This window comes from Pelophylax lessonae (assembly GCF_965119305.1).
Source record: "Pelophylax lessonae genome assembly, chromosome: 4".
NCBI classification, from domain to species: Eukaryota; Metazoa; Chordata; class Amphibia; order Anura; family Ranidae; genus Pelophylax; species Pelophylax lessonae.
Genome location: NC_138771.1, coordinates 82,797,380 through 82,818,886, shown reverse-complemented (window position 1 = coordinate 82,818,886; position 21,507 = coordinate 82,797,380). Strand labels below are relative to the sequence as shown.

The 21,507-nt window shown below is 42.3% G+C and overlaps 1 protein-coding gene across 1 annotated transcript; it reads left to right on the top strand.

Annotated features, from left to right (window-relative positions):
- Nucleotides 1-2,520: 2,520 nt before the first annotated feature.
- Nucleotides 2,521-19,984, top strand: DUT (deoxyuridine triphosphatase). The gene is made up of 6 exons (XM_082255969.1): nt 2,521-2,722; nt 7,200-7,291; nt 8,283-8,327; nt 15,965-16,039; nt 18,541-18,611; nt 19,826-19,984. Exons 1-6 carry the CDS (start codon nt 2,556-2,558, stop codon nt 19,880-19,882), a joined length of 507 nt encoding a protein of 168 aa, XP_082112095.1. The 5' UTR covers nt 2,521-2,555; the 3' UTR covers nt 19,883-19,984.
- Nucleotides 19,985-21,507: the final 1,523 nt, after the last annotated feature.

Sequence of the window (21,507 nt, the reverse complement as noted above, 5' to 3'; positions counted from 1 at the left end):
TGCACACCTTGAATTTTGAGTGTTATTTTCCACTTTATCACCGGTGAGTTTTTACTCACTGAGAAATCAGCGCCGATTTGCTTAACCTTTCTTAATTATTTGATCTTATTACACATATAACCCTTTTTTTTTCTTTACCAAATATTTCACACACACCAAATATTAGTAAATCTTTACACACATATAACTGAACTATATATTTATAACTCAGCCATTAAAGCTTGAGTTATATTAAACCAGAACTGTCCCCTTTCGTAGAAAGAGACGGACGCCACGTAATAAGGACCGCGATGAAGGGGGGGGGGGGGAGCTTCATCTTCTTCTTCTTGCTGACCGCAGACTGACAGCTATTGCGCAGATTTTTTATTTACATAGGCACTAGTAGCTTGGGCCAGGTCAGTAATAACCATGTGACTTCTTGTTAAACCAATTACATATACATATTTCAAACTGTTGTTGCTATGGACTTTAACTTTCTAAAGTCTGTCACGCTCCCATAGGTAGGGGAGGCAAATGAATTGCTCGCCCAGTTTCTATTCCTTCAGAGCGCATGTGTCAGTGATGTCAGCTGCTGCGCCCTAGAATATCTCCTAAATGGTGCACGTTTAGGAGATATTCATCTTACCTACAGGCATACCTCCCAACATTTTGAGATGGGAATGAGGGACACCTATTAGCATAAGTATGGCATTGGACACACCTGCCACACCCCTAAAAGGAGAAATATATTTAAAAAAATAAAAATAAATTGGTAAACCCAGGAATGCATTTTCTATTTTTTTACCCCTACAATTCCTTTATCCTGGCTTTTGACATTTACACATGCAGCAATTTAGAAATTGGATGAAAGGTTTAGCACTGGGAAACACTTTTTGAAAAATAAATAGTGCATTTTATATACAACTATATAGATAAGACCAAAATGAGGGACACATTAGGAGGAAAGAGGAACAGAAGGACTTTGTTCCAAATCAGGGACAGTCCTTCGAAATCAGGGACAGTTGGGAGCTATTCCTACAGGTATGCTTTGTTATAAGTTGACATGTAGGTAAAATGTCACAAAGGAGTTTGCTATCACTTTAACTGTGTGCCTAACAATGTTTACTGTGGGGTGTTTTTCATGAAGCAATGTGCCAGTTTTTAGTCCCTGCTTTGCAGGGAGAAAAATAAAGGACACATCAGTGCTGTCAGTAGAGAGCTCTCTCCTGTCATTCGCTCAGACGATCAGTGGGTCCTAGCCATAAATCATTGGCCAGGGTCCGCGCTGATTGGCATTTGTTGGAGGGAATGGCAGCACGGCCAGGCAGCAGGCGAGCGGGCACCTCCCCTACCCGGAGGAGCAGAAGAGAGGCCGAATTGCCACAGTATATATACATGCAGCAAGCGGCCAGATGTTAAGTGCCAGTTCACACTACGTCGCTCCGACTTCTGGGTTGACCTGTGAAGTCGCGTGCAGCGCGACTTCGGCGCGACTTGCACGGACTTCATAAAATTAATGTCTATGCAAGTCGCTCCAGGTCACCCCGAAGTAGTACAGGACCCTTTTTCTAAGTCGGAGCGACTTGTGTCGCTCCTATTAGAACAGTTCCTGTACCGAACAATGGGAGCGCGACGGACCGTGACTTGTCAGGCTGACAAGTCGCAGTCCAAGTCGGACTAGTGTGAATGGAGTCTTAATCTTTCATGTTCCTTGAGGTGATTATCGCCACATATGTGCACTTGGAACAAAAACAACTGAGTACGGTGCGTCATTCTTTTCTTTTACTTGCAATAACACCCACATTTTCAGGACAGGTTTTCATGGCGTACCTGCTTGGACATTGAAGAAGGCGGTGCACCCCAAAAGCTTGTCTTGAAAATGTAAATGTTATTGCAAATTAAAATAAAAGGTATCCCAAATCTTTCATCTACAAAACATTTTTAATACAAATAAAATACAAAACGCCAGCTTTAAATATAACATTTTTATTTTATTATGTACATCATACAAACCAGAGGGGGAACTGAGGAGATGGGCACGGGGATTGGGGGGACACTAGTGAGACGTGCTCATAGAGCATCCTCCGTCCTATAGGAGGCTTGTGATTGGTCAGAACGGTTCCGTGTCTTAGTCACGGGATCCGGTTATGAAGGCCAAGGCGATGAGTTTCCTGGGTGCCCTCCGGGACCGGCTGTGTCACTCATACCGGAGGGCGGCACGGTGGCGCTTCCCCCACACGTACCGGGCGGCTTCCTGGCGAGGTATAGACGCAGCCAGCGCCATGTACCCGCAGAGTAACTATATGCTCACTGGGACGGGGGGAGGGGGCATCCTGACTAGAGTAATTATATTCAGAAATGTGACATTAGAGCTGCCATGACATTGGAATATACATTTGTAACAGAGAAGCCTTCAGGTATAACTAGAGAATAGCGACAGCAACAGATGTGTCCCCGCAGCGGCCATTTTGTTGTAGCCTAGTTTGTAGAGGAAGTGGGACTGTTAGAAAAATGCTCTGCTATTGGCGGGAAGTTTTTGGCGGGCTTCTCAGAATTTACTGTGTCTCCTCTCCACCATGCCGCTCACCCCGGTGTCGTCCTCTCCCGCCAAACGGCCTAAAGAAGAACAGAGCAGCGATGTGAGTGAGGGGAGCCGGCCGGTACTGCGCTTCGCCAAGCTGTCCGAGGAGGCCTTCACCCCGACCCGGGGGTCTGCCCTAGCGGCGGGATACGACCTGTACAGGTAAATGGGACCCCCATACAGACAGGGACATGGGCTTATGTGGAGTCTTCTATAATAACTGTCAGCTCCTGAGGGCACTTTGTATTCATTTATTACCAGGATCAGCCCATTCACATTATTTATATGTCTGCACTTTTATTTATTTTTTTGGTGCATTTTTAGCAGCCCATTCGCATTCAGTTTGACAGGCCGCCAAATGCACAAAAAGTGCGCCTGTCCCCCTTTTATGACCCATCTACACCTGCATGTCCTGCTTAGGAGCTTTTATTTTTTTTGTGCATTTAATGCATTGTAAAATAGGGCTGATTATTCCTATGAATAGACTTTACCCCCCAAAGTAGCGGCTTCACCCTCTTTGTGGTGTTGATTCTTGCATGCTTTGTGCTGTGACACTACATACGTCTGCTAGTAATGTTTAGGATACCGCAAGCACGATGCACATTTCAGGTGTGAATGTGAGTTTGGTGATCTTAAAGCGATTGTAAACCTAAAAAAAAAAACCCTGCAAGACAAAGGCATAATGAGCTAGTATGCATCACATACTAGCACATTATGAAGTACTTACCTTAGAACGAAGCCCTGACATGAACCCCTGGACACCGCTGTGGGAGCTGATATGATCCCTCGGCGTCTCTACGGGTTCGGCGGCTCCAGCGCTGTGATTGGCCGGAGCCGCTATGACGTCGCGATGACGCAGGCGTGCGGGAGTCATTTTCCGGCAATTCCCGGCAAGGAAAGCTGAAGGTCCACCGGACCTTCAGAGCACATGCGCCGCACACGTCAGCGGCTGCATGCAAATATCTCGTAAACCGTGCAGGTTTAGGAAATATTAATTGTACCTACAGGTAAGCCTTATTATAGGCCTTAATTTAGGCTTACCTGTAGGTAAAAGTAAAAAAAAGTTGTATACTACCGCTTTAAGTGTCGGTTCACACACATGCAATGTCAGACATCTATGGTGTATATACTGCAAATCGCATGCAATGTCTGTGCTTTGCGAATTCAGCCATACAGATTGTATGTGTTCTGTGAGGGAAAGCAGCTCTCTGGGGTGTCAAGGCTGATCTCACCTGACCAGAATGAAACAAAAAATGCACAGAGATAAGGCAATGACAGTGTATAAAGTGATACTAAAGTCTCATTTTTATGTTTTGTTTGTTTTTATTTTCTTTAAAAATAGCAAAGATGTTATACAGTGGAACCTTGGTTTACGAGTACCTTTGTTTACAAGCGTTTTGAAAGACGAGCAACATTTTTTTTAAAAAAACTGTCTTGATATACGAGCAGTTTTATACATTATAAGCATGTGATGCACTCTGTTGCATACTATTATGTGTCCCAGTGCTTGTACTGTATATAAACATGCCGATTTATATTGTTTCAGAGTGTCCCTGCTCTTACTGTATGTATGGGTCTCCTCATTTCTCTGCCTCTCTCTCACCTCGTCTCCCTGCTCTCCCCGGCCGGAGGGGCCGATCACTCCTTCTGACGTCCTCTGAGGAGGAGGGGAGGAGAGAAGCAGAGGGCTGCAGTGAACAGCCAGACATGCTCTAAGGCTGCATTCACACTTGAGCGTAGCGTTTTCGCCCGTTTTTTTACCGCGATTTTCAGGCGTTTTTGGAGGCAGGCATTGACATCTATCAAAAACGCTAGTAATCAGCCCAAAAAGAAGCTCGTGTACTTTTTTCAGCTACAGGCGTTTTGCAAAACGCTCAGATGTGAACAAGGGCCATTTAAATGAATGGGGTTTTACTTGGTGGGCGTTTTGGAACGGTTTTTTTTTTTTTGAGCGTTTTTGGAGCTGAAAAAACGCCCAGGTGTGAATGGAGCCTAATACAGTATAATCGGCAACTGTTATGTACAGCACAGACACAGGGACACATAATGTTTAACAGAGGATATGGCATACTTATTCTGTACAGTAATGTACTTTATATATAACAACAGCATATCTTTATATTGCTATAAATGCTTGTGGAATGAATCATCAATGCTTTCCTATGGGAAAACTTGCTTCGATATACGAGTGTTTTGGATTACAAGCAAGCTGCTGGAACCAATTCTACTCGCAAACCAAGGTTTCACTGTACTTGCCTCCTCTGTGCAGTTGGTTTTACACAGAGCAGTCCAGATCCTCCTCTTCTTGGGTCCCTCGTCGGCACTCCTGGCCCCTCCCTACTGCTGAGTGCTGCCACAGCAAGCAGCTTGCTATGGGGGCACCCAATCCAGGAGCCAATGGCGCTGCTGCTGTGTCTCAGCCAATCAGTAAGGAGAGTCCTGGACGGCAAGGGACTCGTTACTGGATCGAGAAAGGGCTTTCTAACTGGCCCGGCAACGGAGAAAGGAGGAGGTGGGTAGGAAGCAGATAAGGGGCGCTTCCACTTTTAGGGGGAACTCTGCTTTAATGCATAGGATGCATTAAGATTAAAAAACCTTCTCCCTTTACAACCAATTTAAGTGCACCTGTGGCTTATGCTCAATGCTGCGGTTTTACAAAAACTGCATAAAGCAAGTTTAAACATTATATACATTTTTATTTTTGTTGTGGGGTGTGTTTGTTTTTTTTTTTCCTATCCAAACTATACCTACCCTGACCCTTGGGCCTCTTTCACACTCAAAAATGTTTCTCCTTAAATCCTTTGGGCCTTTTCACACCCCTGCGCTGTGGGTGTGGTGCGTTCTGAAAAGTCCTGCCAGCTGCTGCTTTGGTGTGGTATTGAAAACTGCACCAAAAACACAGCTTTCTTTGGAAATCGCTGTAAAATTGTGGTAAAAACACACAATTTGTCTTTTTCTTGTTTCTGAGTCACATGTCCATTTTTCACAGGTGCTTGCAACTCAGATATGCACAAGAAACGCAGCAACATAGCTACGCGCATATGCATTTTGTCCTGCAATTTTGCTACAGAGAAGTGTGAAAGGGCCCTAACACTAACCCTGGCACTGACCTAGATAAAATCTTCATTTAGCTTATATATATATATATATATATATATATATATATATATATATATATATATATATATATATATATATATATATATATATTATATCTCAATTTGTTTTTTTTCTTCTTTTTTTACACTTCTATTTGGATTTTAACCACTTGCCAACCGCCGCCCGACTATATACGGCGGCGGTCAGCCCCTCCCAGGCAAAGTGACGTACCGATACATCACTAGTCACTAGCCTGGGAGCGAATAGGGGGCGAGCGCGTGCCGCCGGAGGCGTGCCCCCGCTCGTACCCGAAGAAGCCGACGCGTGTGACCGGCGGACCCGATGTCCGCCGGTCACTCGCGATCGTCGGGTGGAGAGGGAGAAAGGCAGGCGGCTAATGTAAACACAGCCGCCTGTCACTCTCCCCTGTGTAAAAGCACAGATCACTCGGTCCTGCTATGTAGAACCGTTGATCTCTGCTGTTACACACAAAGCCACATCCAATCACAATAAGAAACACGCCCCTAGGGACACACTTAACCCCTCCCTCTCCAATAAAGTTAACCCCTTCCATCCCAGTGTCATTTTTACAGTAACAGTGCATATAACTGTAGAAATGTCACTGGTACCCCCAAAAGTGTCAAAAATGTCAGTCAAGGGTCCGATCTGTCCGCCGCAATACCGCAAAAAAATTGCAGATTGCCGCCATTACTAGTTAAAAAAATAAATAAATAAATAGACAAAAATCTTTCCCTTACTTAGTAAACGCAATAACTTTTGCGTAAACCAATCAAAATACACTTTTTGCGATTTTTACCAAACGTATGTAGCAGAAAACAAATTGACCTAAAATGTTAAAAAATTTAGATTTTTAATTTTTTTTTTTTTTGGGGGGGGGGGGGGGGGAATTTCATATAAAAAATATTGTTATTTTTGCAAAATTGACGCTCTTTTTTTTTTTTTTTTGTTTATAGCGCATGATCAAAAAATCGCACAGGTGATCAAATACCACCAAAAGAAAGCTCTGTTTGTGGGAAAAAAAGGACGTCAATTTCATTTGGGTACATCGTCGCACGACCGCACAATTGTCCGTTAAAATCACGCAGTGCCGAATCGCAAAATAGGCCCTGGTCAGGAAGGGGGTAAAATCTTCCGGGGCTTAAGTGGTTAATCTCCTGCAAAGTGAGGAAGGAACAATGTATCTTTCTCTCCATTCAGAAGAGAAAACACGGGTGGGCTGTACAGTAACTGATCACTGTGGTAGCCAATCAGAGGCTATTACAGTGATCAGGTAACTTGGATCCGGGAGTTCCAGGTCCTGTGCTGACAATCAAGAGCCTGATCACTGCTGGGAGGTATGATGTGCCGCCTGATGAATAAATGCCCACTTCGGTGAGGCCACATCTGTGTACGGTCTGCAGGAAAGGATAAAGAGCGTAAAAGCCTGTGAAATAATGTCATCTAAAACTTGAGCGACAAAATAAAATAAATGTTGCCCAGGTTTCTCACATCATTTATTTGTCTTCTTTCCATATTTTAGTGCTTATGAATATACAATTGCTCCACATGACAAAGCTATTGTCAAAACCGACATTCAGATCTGTGTTCCAAGAGGATGCTATGGACGAGTTGGTGAGTCAGAGGAAATGTAAAGTGACATTCCCAGCTGAAATAATCCTGTAATATATTCCATTTAAAAGTATTTTACAGTGCTGAAACTCCTAAAACATTTTCATTATCAGCCGTTTACTCCCTAAACAGCAGATATCCAGATGAGCAGTAGGCTATACACAGTCCCAGCACTGCATTGAACTGTAAAATGTTTATAGTTTTGTTACTGAGGTCTTAAAAGGAAGAGCTTAGGTGGTAGGAGGAAGATCTTGGCAGGGTGATGGTGCACAGTCAGTCTATTGAGCAGGCAGGTTTCCTGAACACTCTTCAACCAAAACGATCACATTTAACCCCTTTGTGATTTTAGAAACCTCCAACCTGAAAATATCCAATATAGTTAAAGCGGTAGTAAGCCGCGCGGGGGGGGGGGGGGACAGAGAATCCCGCTGCAAGGAAATGTCATAATGTGCTAGTATGCATCGCCACGCTGAGGGCTGACCCCCCCCCCCCCCCCCAATACAATACATTTATTGTGCATTAAGCTTTTTTTTCCTTTTAAAGCTGTGAATAAATATGAAGGTGTGTTGTAGTCCCAGGCACGTTCCTGCAGAGTAGACTGTATCAGGAAAAAAGGGCTTACAGTAAAGCAGTGCAAAAAAAAATTTTTCCCCTATAGAAGCCATGCTGAAAATAAGGATGGGGGAGGGAGATCTAAACTTTTACGGTTACTACTGGCACAAGTGTAAAGCAGTTTCCTGCCGATTTCCCAACCCCGGCCCTCCCCCCTCCTTTACTCACTGTATTGACCCAGTGTGACTACAGAAGTTATTCCTACTTACAGCTACTTAACCTCAAGCCCAGCTTGTAGTGTAATTTCTCTTAAGATTTCACTTCCCTTGGTTGTGAAAAAATACACCTGTTGTCATATTGCTCATTGTAAATTAAATGAATGCCATAAACGCTGTGAGATTTGCTTTAAGGGGGTGTTATGTTTTTTTTTTTCCCAACTCAGCTCCACGATCTGGTTTAGCTGCCAAGCACTTTATTGATGTTGGAGGTATGTACTTTTAAGTTAATGAAATGTAGAATCTACCATTGCAGTTGACTCTTGTTCATTGGGGGCACAAAGTCTTACAGCCCATTCAGATTGACGCGACACGACTTTGTGGGGCGACCTGTGTGGCGCCACTTGCACGGACTTCATATAATTGAAGTCAATGCAAGTCGCCTCCAGGTCGCCCCAAAGTAGTACAGGACCCTTTTTCTAAGTCGGAGCGACTTGTGTCGCTCCTATTAGAACGGGTCCTGTACTACTCAATGGCGAGCGACCGCGACTTGTCAGGCGACCAAGTCGCCTGACAAGTAGCGCTAGTCTGAATGGACTCTTACAATTTTGAGTTATACCTCTGCCTACAGCGTGCCTCTGTTTTTTTGTTTTTTTTTTTTTTTTTTTTTTTTTCTTGTAGTGTCGAATGAAGATGGATGTCTTTTTCTTCAGCTGTGCTGATTTAAAGACTAACCTTTTGATCATTTATAGTTGCTTTTTATTCCCCTCAGTCAAGATTCATCTACATTGATTGGGTGTGATGACTGAGGAGTCTGGAAGTGACTCTGGGGCAGTGGGCTTTATGTGGGTGCCTTCCAGACTCAGTTCTGGTTTAGATTAGCTGTAGAGTGTTTCCAGGTTCAGAGCTGGGCGTTGCTTCTGTTTGCCCTGACTCTAAAGACCAACTTTGAATACATTATTCACACTGGGCAAAAGTAACTCCCTCATTTTCATTCATCACTAGGCTCCATTATTCCCCATTAGCTCTTGCTTTGTCATGGCAGGGGTTAACACTGGTACAGAGCACTTTTATCCTTCCGCTGTGTGAAGTGTCCCACATGCACGCTTCCTGCCACACAGAATTAACCACTTCTGGACCAGAAGGTTTTACCCTCTTAATGATCAGGCCATTTTTTGCGATACGACACTGCATTACTTTAACTGACAATTGCGTGACCATGCAATGCTGTACCCAAATAAAATTGATGTCCCTTTTCCCCCCACAAATATAGCTTTCTTTTGGTGGTATTTTTTTTATCACCTCTGCTTGTTTGTTTTTTTGGGGTTTTTTTTGCTCTATAAACAAGAGCATCTATTCTGAAAAAAAAAATATTTTTTACATTCTGCTATAAAACATATCCAATTAAAAAAATGTATTTTGCAACATATTTTTAGTAAACAAAATCCCAATAAGTGTACATTGATCGGTTTGCGCAAAAGTTCTCATGTCTACAAACTAGGGGATAGATTTATGGCATTTTTATTTTTTATTACAATTAATGTTGGCAATAAGCGATTTTTAGTGGGACTGCAACATTGTGGCGGACAGATCGGACACCTAACAGACTTTTGAGGGGACTAGTGACATTAGTACAGTAATATGTGCTAAAAATATGCACTGAGACTGTACCTATGACACTGGCAGGGAAGGGGTTAACAGGGGCGATCTAAGGGTTAAGTGTGTCCCTAGGGGGTCGCTTACTGTGTGGGGAATGGTCTCGCTAGATGAACAGAGACCTGTGTTCCTGATTAGCACGAACAAAGGATCCCTGTGTTCATCTGTGACAGAACGGCGGTCTGCCTTGTTTACATCGCGTCCACCGGACCTGCTGATTGGCTCACCCTCTCGTCACTCAGCATGCCCCCTTTCTGTACGTCGTTTTGTGCAATAGAGACGAACTAGGGTGGCTGGTCGGCAAGCGGTCAAGGAAGCACCTCCTTATTGCTGTTCCTAAACAACGAGCCATGTACAGTAGAACCTACAGTGACTGTGGTCACGTTCAGCAACTTGAATGTTCAGTCATGAAGATTTTTACTTACTACCATCTGTCCAGGTTAGTACTGAAGAGAAGTATGGCCAAAGCTTTTTTTTTGGCCATACTTCTCTTGTGGGTCACAGGAGTGCACACATTTTCTCTCCTGTGATCCAGAGTCAGCTTATAGCAGGCTATTGCCCACTGTCAGCTGACATGAAAGGGCTGCCCCTGGCTCAAAGGATCCTGACAATATTGTCAGGATCCACCCAGCTGCCTCATTGACAGCTGGCTCTAGCTCTCAGTGCTCAGCCAAGAGTCAGCGGTGCCCACCTCCTCTGCAGCCAGGCGCTCTAGTATAGGTTTGAAGAATAAAGTGGATAGTAGTGACTTGCCAGTCACTGCTTTTTGGCCTAAGCAGACCAAATCTAAGTGATTATTGCTCATGTGATCACTCACTTCTGCTTCTGTGAGACAGCTTTTTTTTTTTTTTTTTTAAACCCCATACATCTCCTTTTTCATATCCTTGCCTCTGACCTTGAGCCTTTACATCGCTTACTGAGGTGTGACTGCGACATGTCTGATTTTAGAAATTTGGGGAGGTAGTCTCTCAGCTTACAGTTCCCTCCCCCCCCCCCCCCACTAGTTGTGACATCTGTAGCCTGGAGTAATGCTGCCCTCCTATTTTAAAAGTCCCTTCACGCATCAGTCCTCTTTGGCTCGAGTTTTGCCCGTTTTTTGTTTTCAATTGTGGAAGCCGCAAGTGTGTACCACATTACTGCTACATCTGGAATAACTGACGATGGCTTTCAGTCGCTATTCTTCTCCAGTGATGTCTTGCCAGGCTTAAAGCCCTTCTAAAGTTGGAACGTTTAATTATCTTAGAGCAGAACTGTATACGCTTTCAGTCCAGTGATGTGGCCTCCTGTAACTCTCCACCAGCCTTTGATATATTCAGGTGGATGGGATGGTGTGTATATATCGATTGGCCAAGCTGAGATGATGTCACTCCTGCACATGCGTTGAAGTTCATTCAGCTCGGCTTTGCCAAGTTTTTACAATGGTCTGTCATTCACAGCTCAGTACAGGGAAAGACAGATAGGTAAGTAACTTTAATGCAGAAGGAACATTGAATGCCTCTTCTGCTTTACGAAGGAGTGCGCCTGACGGGAGTGTGCATGCCCAGGACCGGCATCGCACAGACTCAAACGCTTAGTGACCCCCAGTCCAGTGATGTGGTCCGTATGCACATCTGTCCACCCCGCAGTCAAGCTTCATCCTCTGCTCAGCTTTCCACCTGAGGACCTCCGCCTGGCATCCTTCATGCAGCAGCGGGCCCTGGCGGTCCACATTGCAGATATCCAGCACTGATATCCCAGACTCATCTTCCTTATGAGCTTATCATACTCCACTTAATGTTAGTTGCCCCTTGTATTTTATTGCACTTAATAAACCTGTAAACTGCCTGCACTTGGCGCTTTTTCTTTCCTTCATTCATAATCCTGCCGGTTTGCCAATTTTTTTTTTTTTTCCAGCAAAGTACTACTTTAATGCATGCCCTGCAATAAGGTAAAACACATCCTGCTATTTGTTCTGGCCTCCCCTGCCCTAAACACTTACCTCTCTCGCTCTAGCGCTGACCTGTTTGCAGCAGCGCTCTTCTCACACACTCCTGCTGCTTTCTGTTGAATCCTGACCAAGCAGGGGATTATAGCTGAGCTACACTGTGTGTCAAACAGCAATGCAACACTGTACCCATATGACCTTTTTTTTTTTTTTTTTTTTTTTCCCACACAAATCTTTCCTTTGGTGGTATTTAATCATCACTTTTTTTTTTTTTTTTTTTGCTGAACAAAGACTACATTTTGAAGGGGACACCGCATGAGAAAAGGAAAAGCTGATAAAAGGCAAGTTTGGTTACATGTGGTCAGCTGTGATTGGACACTGCTGATCACATGGTAAACAGCCACTGTGATTGGCCCTTTTATTTTGTCCGGAGGACACAGCGATCAGAGCACGCCAGATGCACGCTCTGGGGGGAGCAGCGTAGTTTTAGGTGGACATCCATGGATGATCGCACTTTAGCCTTCTTTTACCCATAGGCTAGTCAAGAAGCGGTTAATATCCCCTTAACCACACAGAATTACTTCCGGAGGGCGGCCCAGCTGCGCATAATCATGTAGATCCACGTAATTTGCACGCGGTCTCGGCGGCACACGACGCTGGAAGCACGCTCACAGCGGAAGCCAGATCGTGGGAGGAGCGGGCTCGATCGCAGCTGGCCTCCCGCGATCTTCAGGGAAACTGACAGGAGAGCCGCTTGCCTATGTAAACAAAGCAGGCGGCTCTCCTGTCAGGCACACAGAGATCGTTTGTCTCACCTAAGCTGAAAAACCGATCCCTGTGCCCCCCCCCCAGAGTTAGCAAGCACATTTAGGCATACATTTAATCCTTTGATCACGCCTCCCCTTTTTGGGATTTTTTTTTTTTTAACCAAAAATATGTAGCAGAATACAAATTAGATTTTTTTTTTTTTTTTCAAAATTGTCACTACTTTTTTTGTTTATAGCGCAAAATTACAGTGCATCCTGAAAGTATTCACAGAGCTTCACTTTTTCCACATTTTATGTTAGGCTGTCCATACATGTGTCGAATTTCGAAAGAACATTCTTTCGCAAATCAGAAATTTTGTGCGTTTTGTGATTTGATGGTGCCACCATTGATTTCGAAATTCAACCGGCCAAGCCTGCAATTTCACCTTATATTGCTACAGAAAATAATTTTCGTGGGAATCTTCTCTTCTTTCTGGCAATTTTCTTTTTTCAATCATGCACATTTCTTTTTTGATTTATATTTCTAGCATGATTCTCCCATCATTGATTAGAAAATCGTTTGTTTTTCAAAAAGCTTCCAACATGCCCGATCACTCAAATTTGATGACCGCACGAAAATCGGCCGTTGCTGCGACCCACTAATGGTGTGAAATTCAAATGAAAATTCTTAGATAAGGTTTTCGAAAGAAAATGCTTACAAAATTCTACCCATGTATGGCCGGCCTTAATCTTATTCCAGAATGGATTAAATTCATTATTTTCTTCAAAATTCTACAAACAATACCCCATAATAATAACTGAAAGAAATATTTGTTTGAAATCTTTGAAAATGTATTAAAAATAAAAAACAAAAAAAGCACATGTATATACAGTAAGTATTCCGAGCCTTTGCCATGACACTCCATACTGAGCTCAGGGGCATCCTGTTTCCACTGATCATCCTTGAGATGTTTCTACAAATTGATTGGAGGACACCTGTGGTAAGTTCAGTTGATTAGACATGGTTTGGAAAGGCAAACACCTGTCTATATAAGGCCCCATAGTAAGTCATCGTAAAGCTTTTGTTTTTTTATTTACAACAAACATGTTATACTTGCCTGCTCTGGGGAAGGGTTTTGCACAGAGCAGCCCGGATCCTTCTCTTCTGGGGTGCCCTAGCATTGCTTCTGGCTCCTCCTCTTCATGGCGTGCCCCCCCCCCAATGAAGAGCCTCTCCATGGGTGACAGACAGAGGGACTCGCCCCACCCTGCTCTCATCACTGAAATTTTATTCACATGCTATCAGTCTATCCAATGAGAACCTGAGACAATGGCTGGAGCGGCTGGCTTGTGCTTGTTGCTGGAACGTTTGGATTCAGATAAGAATAACTGGGGGGGGGCAGATGCAAACAAGAAGGGTTTTCACCTTAATGCATAGAATGCATTAGGGTGAAAAACCTTGGGACTTTAAAACTCCTTTTAACAGTGCATGTTAGAGCACAAACCAAGTCATGAAGTCCAAGGAGTTGTCTGTAGACCTCCGATGTAACGAGGTACAGATTTGGGGAAGGGTACAAAAACATTTCTGCAGCATTGAAGGTCCCAATGAGCACAGTGGCCCCCATTATCCATAAATTGAAGAAGTTTGGAACCTCCTAGAATGGGGCCGGCCTTTAGTCAGGGAGGTGACCAAGAACCAGATGGTCACTCTGATAGAGCTCCAGCATTTCTCTGTGGAGAGAACTATCTATGCAGCACTCCAAGCAGGCCTTTATGGTAGAGTGTCCAGACGGAAGCCACTCCTCAGTAAAAGGCACCTGACCGCCATCCTGGAGTTTGCCAAAAGGCACCTGAAGGACTCTGACCATGAGAAACAAAATTTTCTGGTCAAACAAAGATTGAACTCTTTGGCCTGAATGGCAAGCAGCATGTCTGGAGGAAACCAGACACCGCTCATCACCTGTCCAATAACATCCCTACATTGAAGCCTGGCCGTGGCAGCAATCATGCTGTGGGGATGTTTTTCCAGAGGCAGGAACTGGGAGATTACTCAGGATTGAGGGGGAAAAAAAATGAATGCAGAAATGTACAGAGACATCCTTGATTAAAACCTGCTCAAGAGTGCCCTGGACCTCAGACTGGGGTGAAGGTTCAACAGAACAACAACCTTAAGCACACAGCCAGGATAACATTGGGTGGCTACGGAACAATCTCTCTGAATGTGCTTAAGTGGTCCAGCTAGAGCCCAGATTTGAACACGATTGAACATCTCTGGAGAGATCTGAAAATGGCTGAGCACCGATGTTCCCCATCCAACCTAAATGGAGCTTGAGAGATCCTGCAAGGAGAAGCTGCCCAAAAATAGGTGTGCCAAGCTTGTAGCGTCATACTCAAAAATACTTGAGGCTGTAATTGGTGCCAAAGGTGCTTCAACGAAGTATTGAGCAAAGGCTGTGAATACTTATTTACATGCCATTTTTTTTAATTAATTTGTAAACATTTCAAACAAACTTTTCACATTGTCATTATGGGATATTCTTTGTTGAATTTTGAGGAACATAATTAATTTAATCCATTTTGGGATAAGGCTGTAACATACAAAATGTGAAAAAAGTGAAGCGCTGTGAATACTTTCTGGTTTCACTGTATTAATGCATGTGTTTACTAAAGGTGTTTTTTTGTTTTTTTTAACATCTTTATCCTCTTCCTTCATGTCTTCAAATAATTGGTTTACAGATTTCTTGTAGGCAGGACCAAGACTAATGTACAGAAAAAAAAAAAATCCTGCTAACTTTTATGCCAGACTACTTTAGTCATGATGTGTCCCTGTTCCAGTTTGCCCATTGTCGGTGCCCTTTTGGAGAAGGTGGCGCAGCGCTGGGCTCTTTTAAATTGAGCTGTCCTTAGAACTGTGCAGACTGCAGTACATATAATATTTTACTATGCAACAGCTGAAATTCTTGAAAAGTTTTTGACAAGTAATTAGTGTCTAGGAATTGTGACCCTCCTTTACATATACTTTTCTAAATTCAGTGCTGCGGGGAACAACCAAGATCATGGGGGAAAAAAAATGCAAACCAATTCTTTGCCTTTTTTTTTTTTATTTTCTGTATCCTGCATATGCTTAGAAATGTGTGCGGTGTGTGGGTTTTTTTTTTTTCTGCTAGTCTAGAAATATTTTGTTTTCCAAAGATTTTGAATACTCTATAGAAATAAGCACAATACAACATTGTGCTCTTCCACAGCTGGAAGGCGTAGGCAGCTTTTAGAGCCAAGAGACTGACACAGAAGGAGCTTGCGTCTTAAGGGCCATCAAATTAACCTGCCAGCACCAATGTGACTTTTTTTCCACTGATGGCTGCAATGGGCTTTCCACCCATATTACACAATGCTAAATGTCATTCTGCATCGCAGAGGCTATTCAGCATAAATGTCTGGGCCTCCTGTTGCGAGGAGCACTTTTTTCCTCCAAGGAGATTATATTTTACTCTGGGCGTGTTTCTTGGTGATACATTTTCTTTCATTATTCATCATATTGCATACCACATTTTAATTTAACTCTTATGCTTCCCTTTAAATTTAGCTGGAGTAATTGATGAAGACTACAGAGGAAACGTTGGTGTGGTGTTATTTAATTTTGGCACCGAATCCTTTAAAGGTATGTAGTCTTATTCAGTGCTCAAACCTCTTTATTTAGTATTGCATTCTAATGCCAAAAGCTTCTATTGAGACTTTTAGGCTATCTTGCTTCTGAATATTACCCAGTTTCAAATCATTGTGGGAATTTGACAGGTAATTTGTACCTCTAACTGTACATTTTCTTTTTTGCGCCCTTTATGGTCTGTTAAATCTACCATTGAAAGGACTTTGTTATATCTGTTTAAGTGCAAGTCAAAAAATGCCTTATTCCAATGCCGTCGTCCTCTGCAGTTAGCTGGGAACAATGCTAACTGATATCGGACTACATATCACCTCCCCCAATATTACACGGAAGGGGAGGTGTTTAGTTCTGACACACCCCCTTCCTAGGGTGACTGTGTTACTGCTCCTAGATGTAGGAAGGTTGTCAACCTAGGACAGAAGGCGTGTTCCTTGCCACATCACCAGATGAAAGTAAAGAAGAAGAAAGTGTTTAAGGAAAATGAATTCAGCCACTGCATCTAAGGAATAGTAAGCTGCAAAACACTACATTTGTTTCCTTGGCTTTAGATATGCTTGTACAGCTTACCATCTCTGGATATGGGCAAATTATAATTGTGAAGCTGGATTTTTATGGTTGGTAATTGGTGAGGTATCAAATTATGTCTTTTGTTCTCTGGGATAATAAAAAAATAAATTGTAAGACACCAATGCAGTTTTTGCTTCATTTTGCATGAACTAGACCACGCCAATCCAATGCCATTAAAAGCAGTATTCCATCATTTTTTTTTTCCTTTGGTTCACAAATTTCCACTCATACTGCATTGAAAGCTACAAATGGTACAAAGCCCCGGGTCACACTGCAAATTATCCCCATGTACAATAGATACCTTCCTATCAGTCTTGGCAAAATGCAACCGTGTGGGTTATGGTCACAATTTTTGTGGGTAATTTAGGCAGTCAGCTCTGCTAGGTTGGGTGTTTTGGGCTGATAACTTATTGATCCCCTCAAATATCAGTGGCACTGAACACATTACTGTGTTGCTTATTATAGTTTTAACATGTACAAGGCCTACAGATTCTTGTAGGCCTTAATGTTTGCACAGAGTAGAAGTAGATGCACCTGTGGCACACAGTCCTTTTAAACGTTACAATTTGTTCCTTGCCTAGGCTTGCCCAAACCAAGTAATTCACTAACAAGCCACATCCTGGGCATGCCATGTTAACTATTTAACCTCAGCTACATACAGTTTTGTGTTCCGGCAATTGGACGATAACTTCCTGACGTGGAATAAAATGGGGTCGGGATGAGTGTTGTTCAGCAATTCACAGGCATTTTTCAAATGCCACCAATATATAAACAAAAAAACTGACCGTTTTGGGAGCAAAAAATTGTTTTTTTACTTTCTGCTCCAAAACATATCCAGTTAAAAAAAAATGTAAATTTATCATAAATTTACGCCAATATGTATTCTGCTACATACATATTGGTTAAAAAAAAAAAGCAATAAGTGTATATTGATTGGTTTGCGCAAAAGTTATAGCTAAAACCAATTGGATATATACTGGATTTTTTTTTTTTTTTTTTTACTAGAAATGGCGGTAAACCGCTACCTATAGCAGGACTGCGATATTGCAGTGGACATTGACACTTTAGACACTTTTTGGGAACCAGCTAAACCAATTCAGTGATCAGTGCTAAAAATATACACTGTCCCTGTACCAATGATACTGCCTGGGAAGGGGTTAAACACCTAGGGCGATCAAAGAGTTAAATAAGTGCCTAGCCTGTGTTTTTCATGTACCTAGTACGTGATCCAGCGTAGATGAGCCGCCGTATGTGTTATATGGTCGACAAGCGGATACAAAGCTTCCCGTGAGTGGCTTAGGATTGCTCTGTCAATTCTTTTTTGTCCCAGGTGTAAAAAAAAGTTATTGTCCCACTGCCGGGACACAGCTCTGTATATTGTATGGAGCTAAGGCTACATGCGTAAGGTTAATACACTGTGCTCAGCAAGCATAATATTTAGGCCCCTTTCACACTTATGCGACGCAATTTTACCGCGATTTTGCGACGCGATTTTGAGCAATGGCTCAGGGCTATATAGCTCAAAACGCATTAAAATCGTGCCAAAGTAGTGCAGGAACTACTTTGAAGTCGGTGTGACTTCAAAACACACTGATATGAATGGGGCTCATTGAAAATAATGGAAAGACTTGTCATGCGATTTTGCGGTCCAAAATCGCGGGACAAGTCGCACTAGTGTGAAAGGGGCCTTAAAGGGACTTTAAATGTGCAGTTAGGTTGGCCACATGAATATATACCAGTTATGTTATTATTGAAATTGAATGGGCACTAACAACAAATCAAGAGTGAATTTAAAAAAACTTTTTATAGTTGTACAGAAAAGTCACTATAGAACTTATTTCTCTAAGCAGATAAATTGTATCCATTTGTGACCTTTATGCTGTGTGTATTGTCCCTGTTTTAATGAATAAAACTGTTTATTTTCCTTTTAGTTAATAAAGGCGATCGAGTAGCTCAGTTGATCTGTGAACGAATTCTGTACCCTGATCTGGAGGAGGTTAAGGTGAGTGAATTTTATTTCACCCTTCAAGAAATGTGGACTTGTGTGAAAGAACGGGTATGCAGACCAGTAGATGTCGTCTTTTAAATGTTTATTACAGAATTACTCAAATAATATAAAACCACAACAATACTAAAATCAGAAGGCCTACTCATGTACCTGTGCGTTTCATGTGATTCAATACAGCCAGATTTACTGGGTTGCCTACCGTGCTGCTGGGTGGGTTGCATCATGTTCTGTGCAATGCATTGTTCCCTTTAGAACTCCACTGATTGTGGATGGCTTTTGGCTCAGCCACTTACAGTATCTTCTGGGCTTTTCTGAAGGGACCATGGCAGCAACTACCTAACAACTAATTGGCAAAAAAAAAAAGAATCCTAAACGCATGTTCGAAAACACAAAAAGCACTGCTAATACACTCAAAAGCAACATGCATAGCTGTGAATAGAGCCTAAAGGTTAACCACCTGACCTTCAGAAGATTTACCACCCCCCCCCCCCCATATGACCAGGCCTTTTTTTACGATGCAGCACTGCGTTACTTTAGCTGACAATTGCGCAGTCATGCAACACTGTACCCAAATAAAATGTCATTCCACCCACAAATAGATTTTTTTTTTTTTTGATGGAATTTGATCACCACTGTTTATTTTTTGCGCTGTAAACGAAGACTGACAATTAAAAAAAAAAAAAAATATATATATATATATATATATATATACACCCTAATGCATTAAGCAAAAAAAAACCTTCTGCCTAGTATGTCACTAAATCAAAATTTGTGGTGCAGCACACATCTGTTCATGTAGATTGCACATGATTTCCTTTCCCAGAAGTACTTGTACATCTTGTCTTGAGGTACTGGCAGTCATAAAGGTGCCAGTTGGTCTTCCTCTCACACAGAAAGGGTTAACTGTCAGCTTTTACTGAAAGTGGATGTGAATCCTGTATTTCACAACCACTCAGGAAAGAGTACAGGCAAACCATTTATTTCACGTAGTAGTTACCATTTTTTTTTTTTTTTGGCCTAATTTTCAGTGGTTTACGACTACCGTTTCATTTATACAGTCTATGCTGGGCTGAAGGTGGAGCGATGCTGCTGAGGGTGATATAGCTTAACACAGAATATATCTCCCAGACATTGTTGCAGCATTTCCTACTTCATCCTTCTATTGTCTATTGATATTGAAATATTTATCTTCTCTTCATTTTTCACAGACCCTGGATGTGACGGAGCGAGGTGCTGGTGGCTTTGGATCAACTGGTCAAAACTAAATTTGCTGTTCTAGTATTCGCTGTAAATATTGTCAATTCATGATTTTTTTTTACCCATTATTATGGAAATAAAGGTCTTTTCTCATGTTCTTTTCAGTTTAATTCCCATAAATAAAAAAAACAAACGTATCATACTTCATGTCAAATACAGAGCTCTTCACATGCTGCAGTGCTATGAAGCTTTTAATACCGTTTGTAATAGAGGAGCTAACATGTTTTTGCCTAAAATATTTTTAAAGAAGCAAAATTATCCTCACGTTTGAGTTTTTTTTTTTTTTTTTAACTGCCCTTAAACTCCCCTCTGTTATCCTATGTGTCCATGACCACACGGACAATTTTAGCAGTTTATCAGCAGAGGAGTTTATTGGCTACTTGAATACCCTAAAACTGCGTTCAAGAGCAGTTCTGACCACAAAAAATGCTGAATGTTCAAACTCTAGGCAAGTTTAGCACCTCAGTCTTTTATTTCAATGGCCGGAATAAATTAAAATTTTGGCCAATGAAATAAACGCTGATAAACTCGCCTAGACTGTTTTGAAATGAATGCAGTTTAGGTGAGTTTTATAAGATGATTATCTCCTGTCAGGATAAACTGCGTTTACAAGAAACCAGTATCACTTTTGATATTCATGTCTTTATGATGAGTGTAGGTACACTATATTCCTTAATTTTTTACATATTTTTTTGTATTATACAAGATAAGTATTGAACAAGTCACCATTTTCCTAGACGAATATATTTCTAAAAGTGCTATTGACGTGCGATTTTCACATGTCGGTAACAACCCATGCAATCCATAGATACACTTTTTTTCCTGAACTTCTTTTATTATTGTTTCTTTGTAACAAATTGGAATGAGACCAGGGGAAGTATTAAATGCGCTAACTGAAATTTATTTAATACTTCGTATAAAATCCTTTGTGGGTAATGACTAGGGATGCACCGAAATGAAAATTTTGGGCCGAAAATGCAGGATGCCCTTGCCCGAAAACCGAAAATGACTTTTTCCCCCAAATCATTTTAAAATAGATGGAACAGGGGCATACACCAAAAACAGGCAGCGATGTACACCTGTAGCTGCCTCCCTGTCGCAGTATATGTACTGTGACGGGCTGGCAATAGGTTAATTTAATTACCAATGGTATTTGTGTATTATGCAGCATGAGGGGGTTAATGTATTGTCACTGCTGCATTAGTGACCGACCAGTGGCAGTTAATTAACCCCTTTGTGCTGCATTAGTGCAACCAGTATCAGTGTTAACTAACACTGGTTGCACTGATACTGGTTGCACTAATGCAGCACAAAGGGGTTAATTAACTGCCACTGGTCGGTCACTAATGCAGCAGTGACAATACATTAACCCCCTCATGCTGCATAATTAATACTAATACCAATGGTAAGCTCGCCTCAGCTATCACCCCCCCCCCCCCCCCGCATCAGCGTCCCTCTCCTACTCACTCAGCTCCTCCGGTCACGGTGTCCATTATTCAAATGTCCCGCCTCCCGGGGATGTCACTACTACGATCTGTACATGAATGAAGTGGCACACCGGGCGGGTGGCCGCTAATAGCTGTCACTATGTGAGCCTTTCACTTCTCTTCAATTCCCTGTCAGCGGCACGATG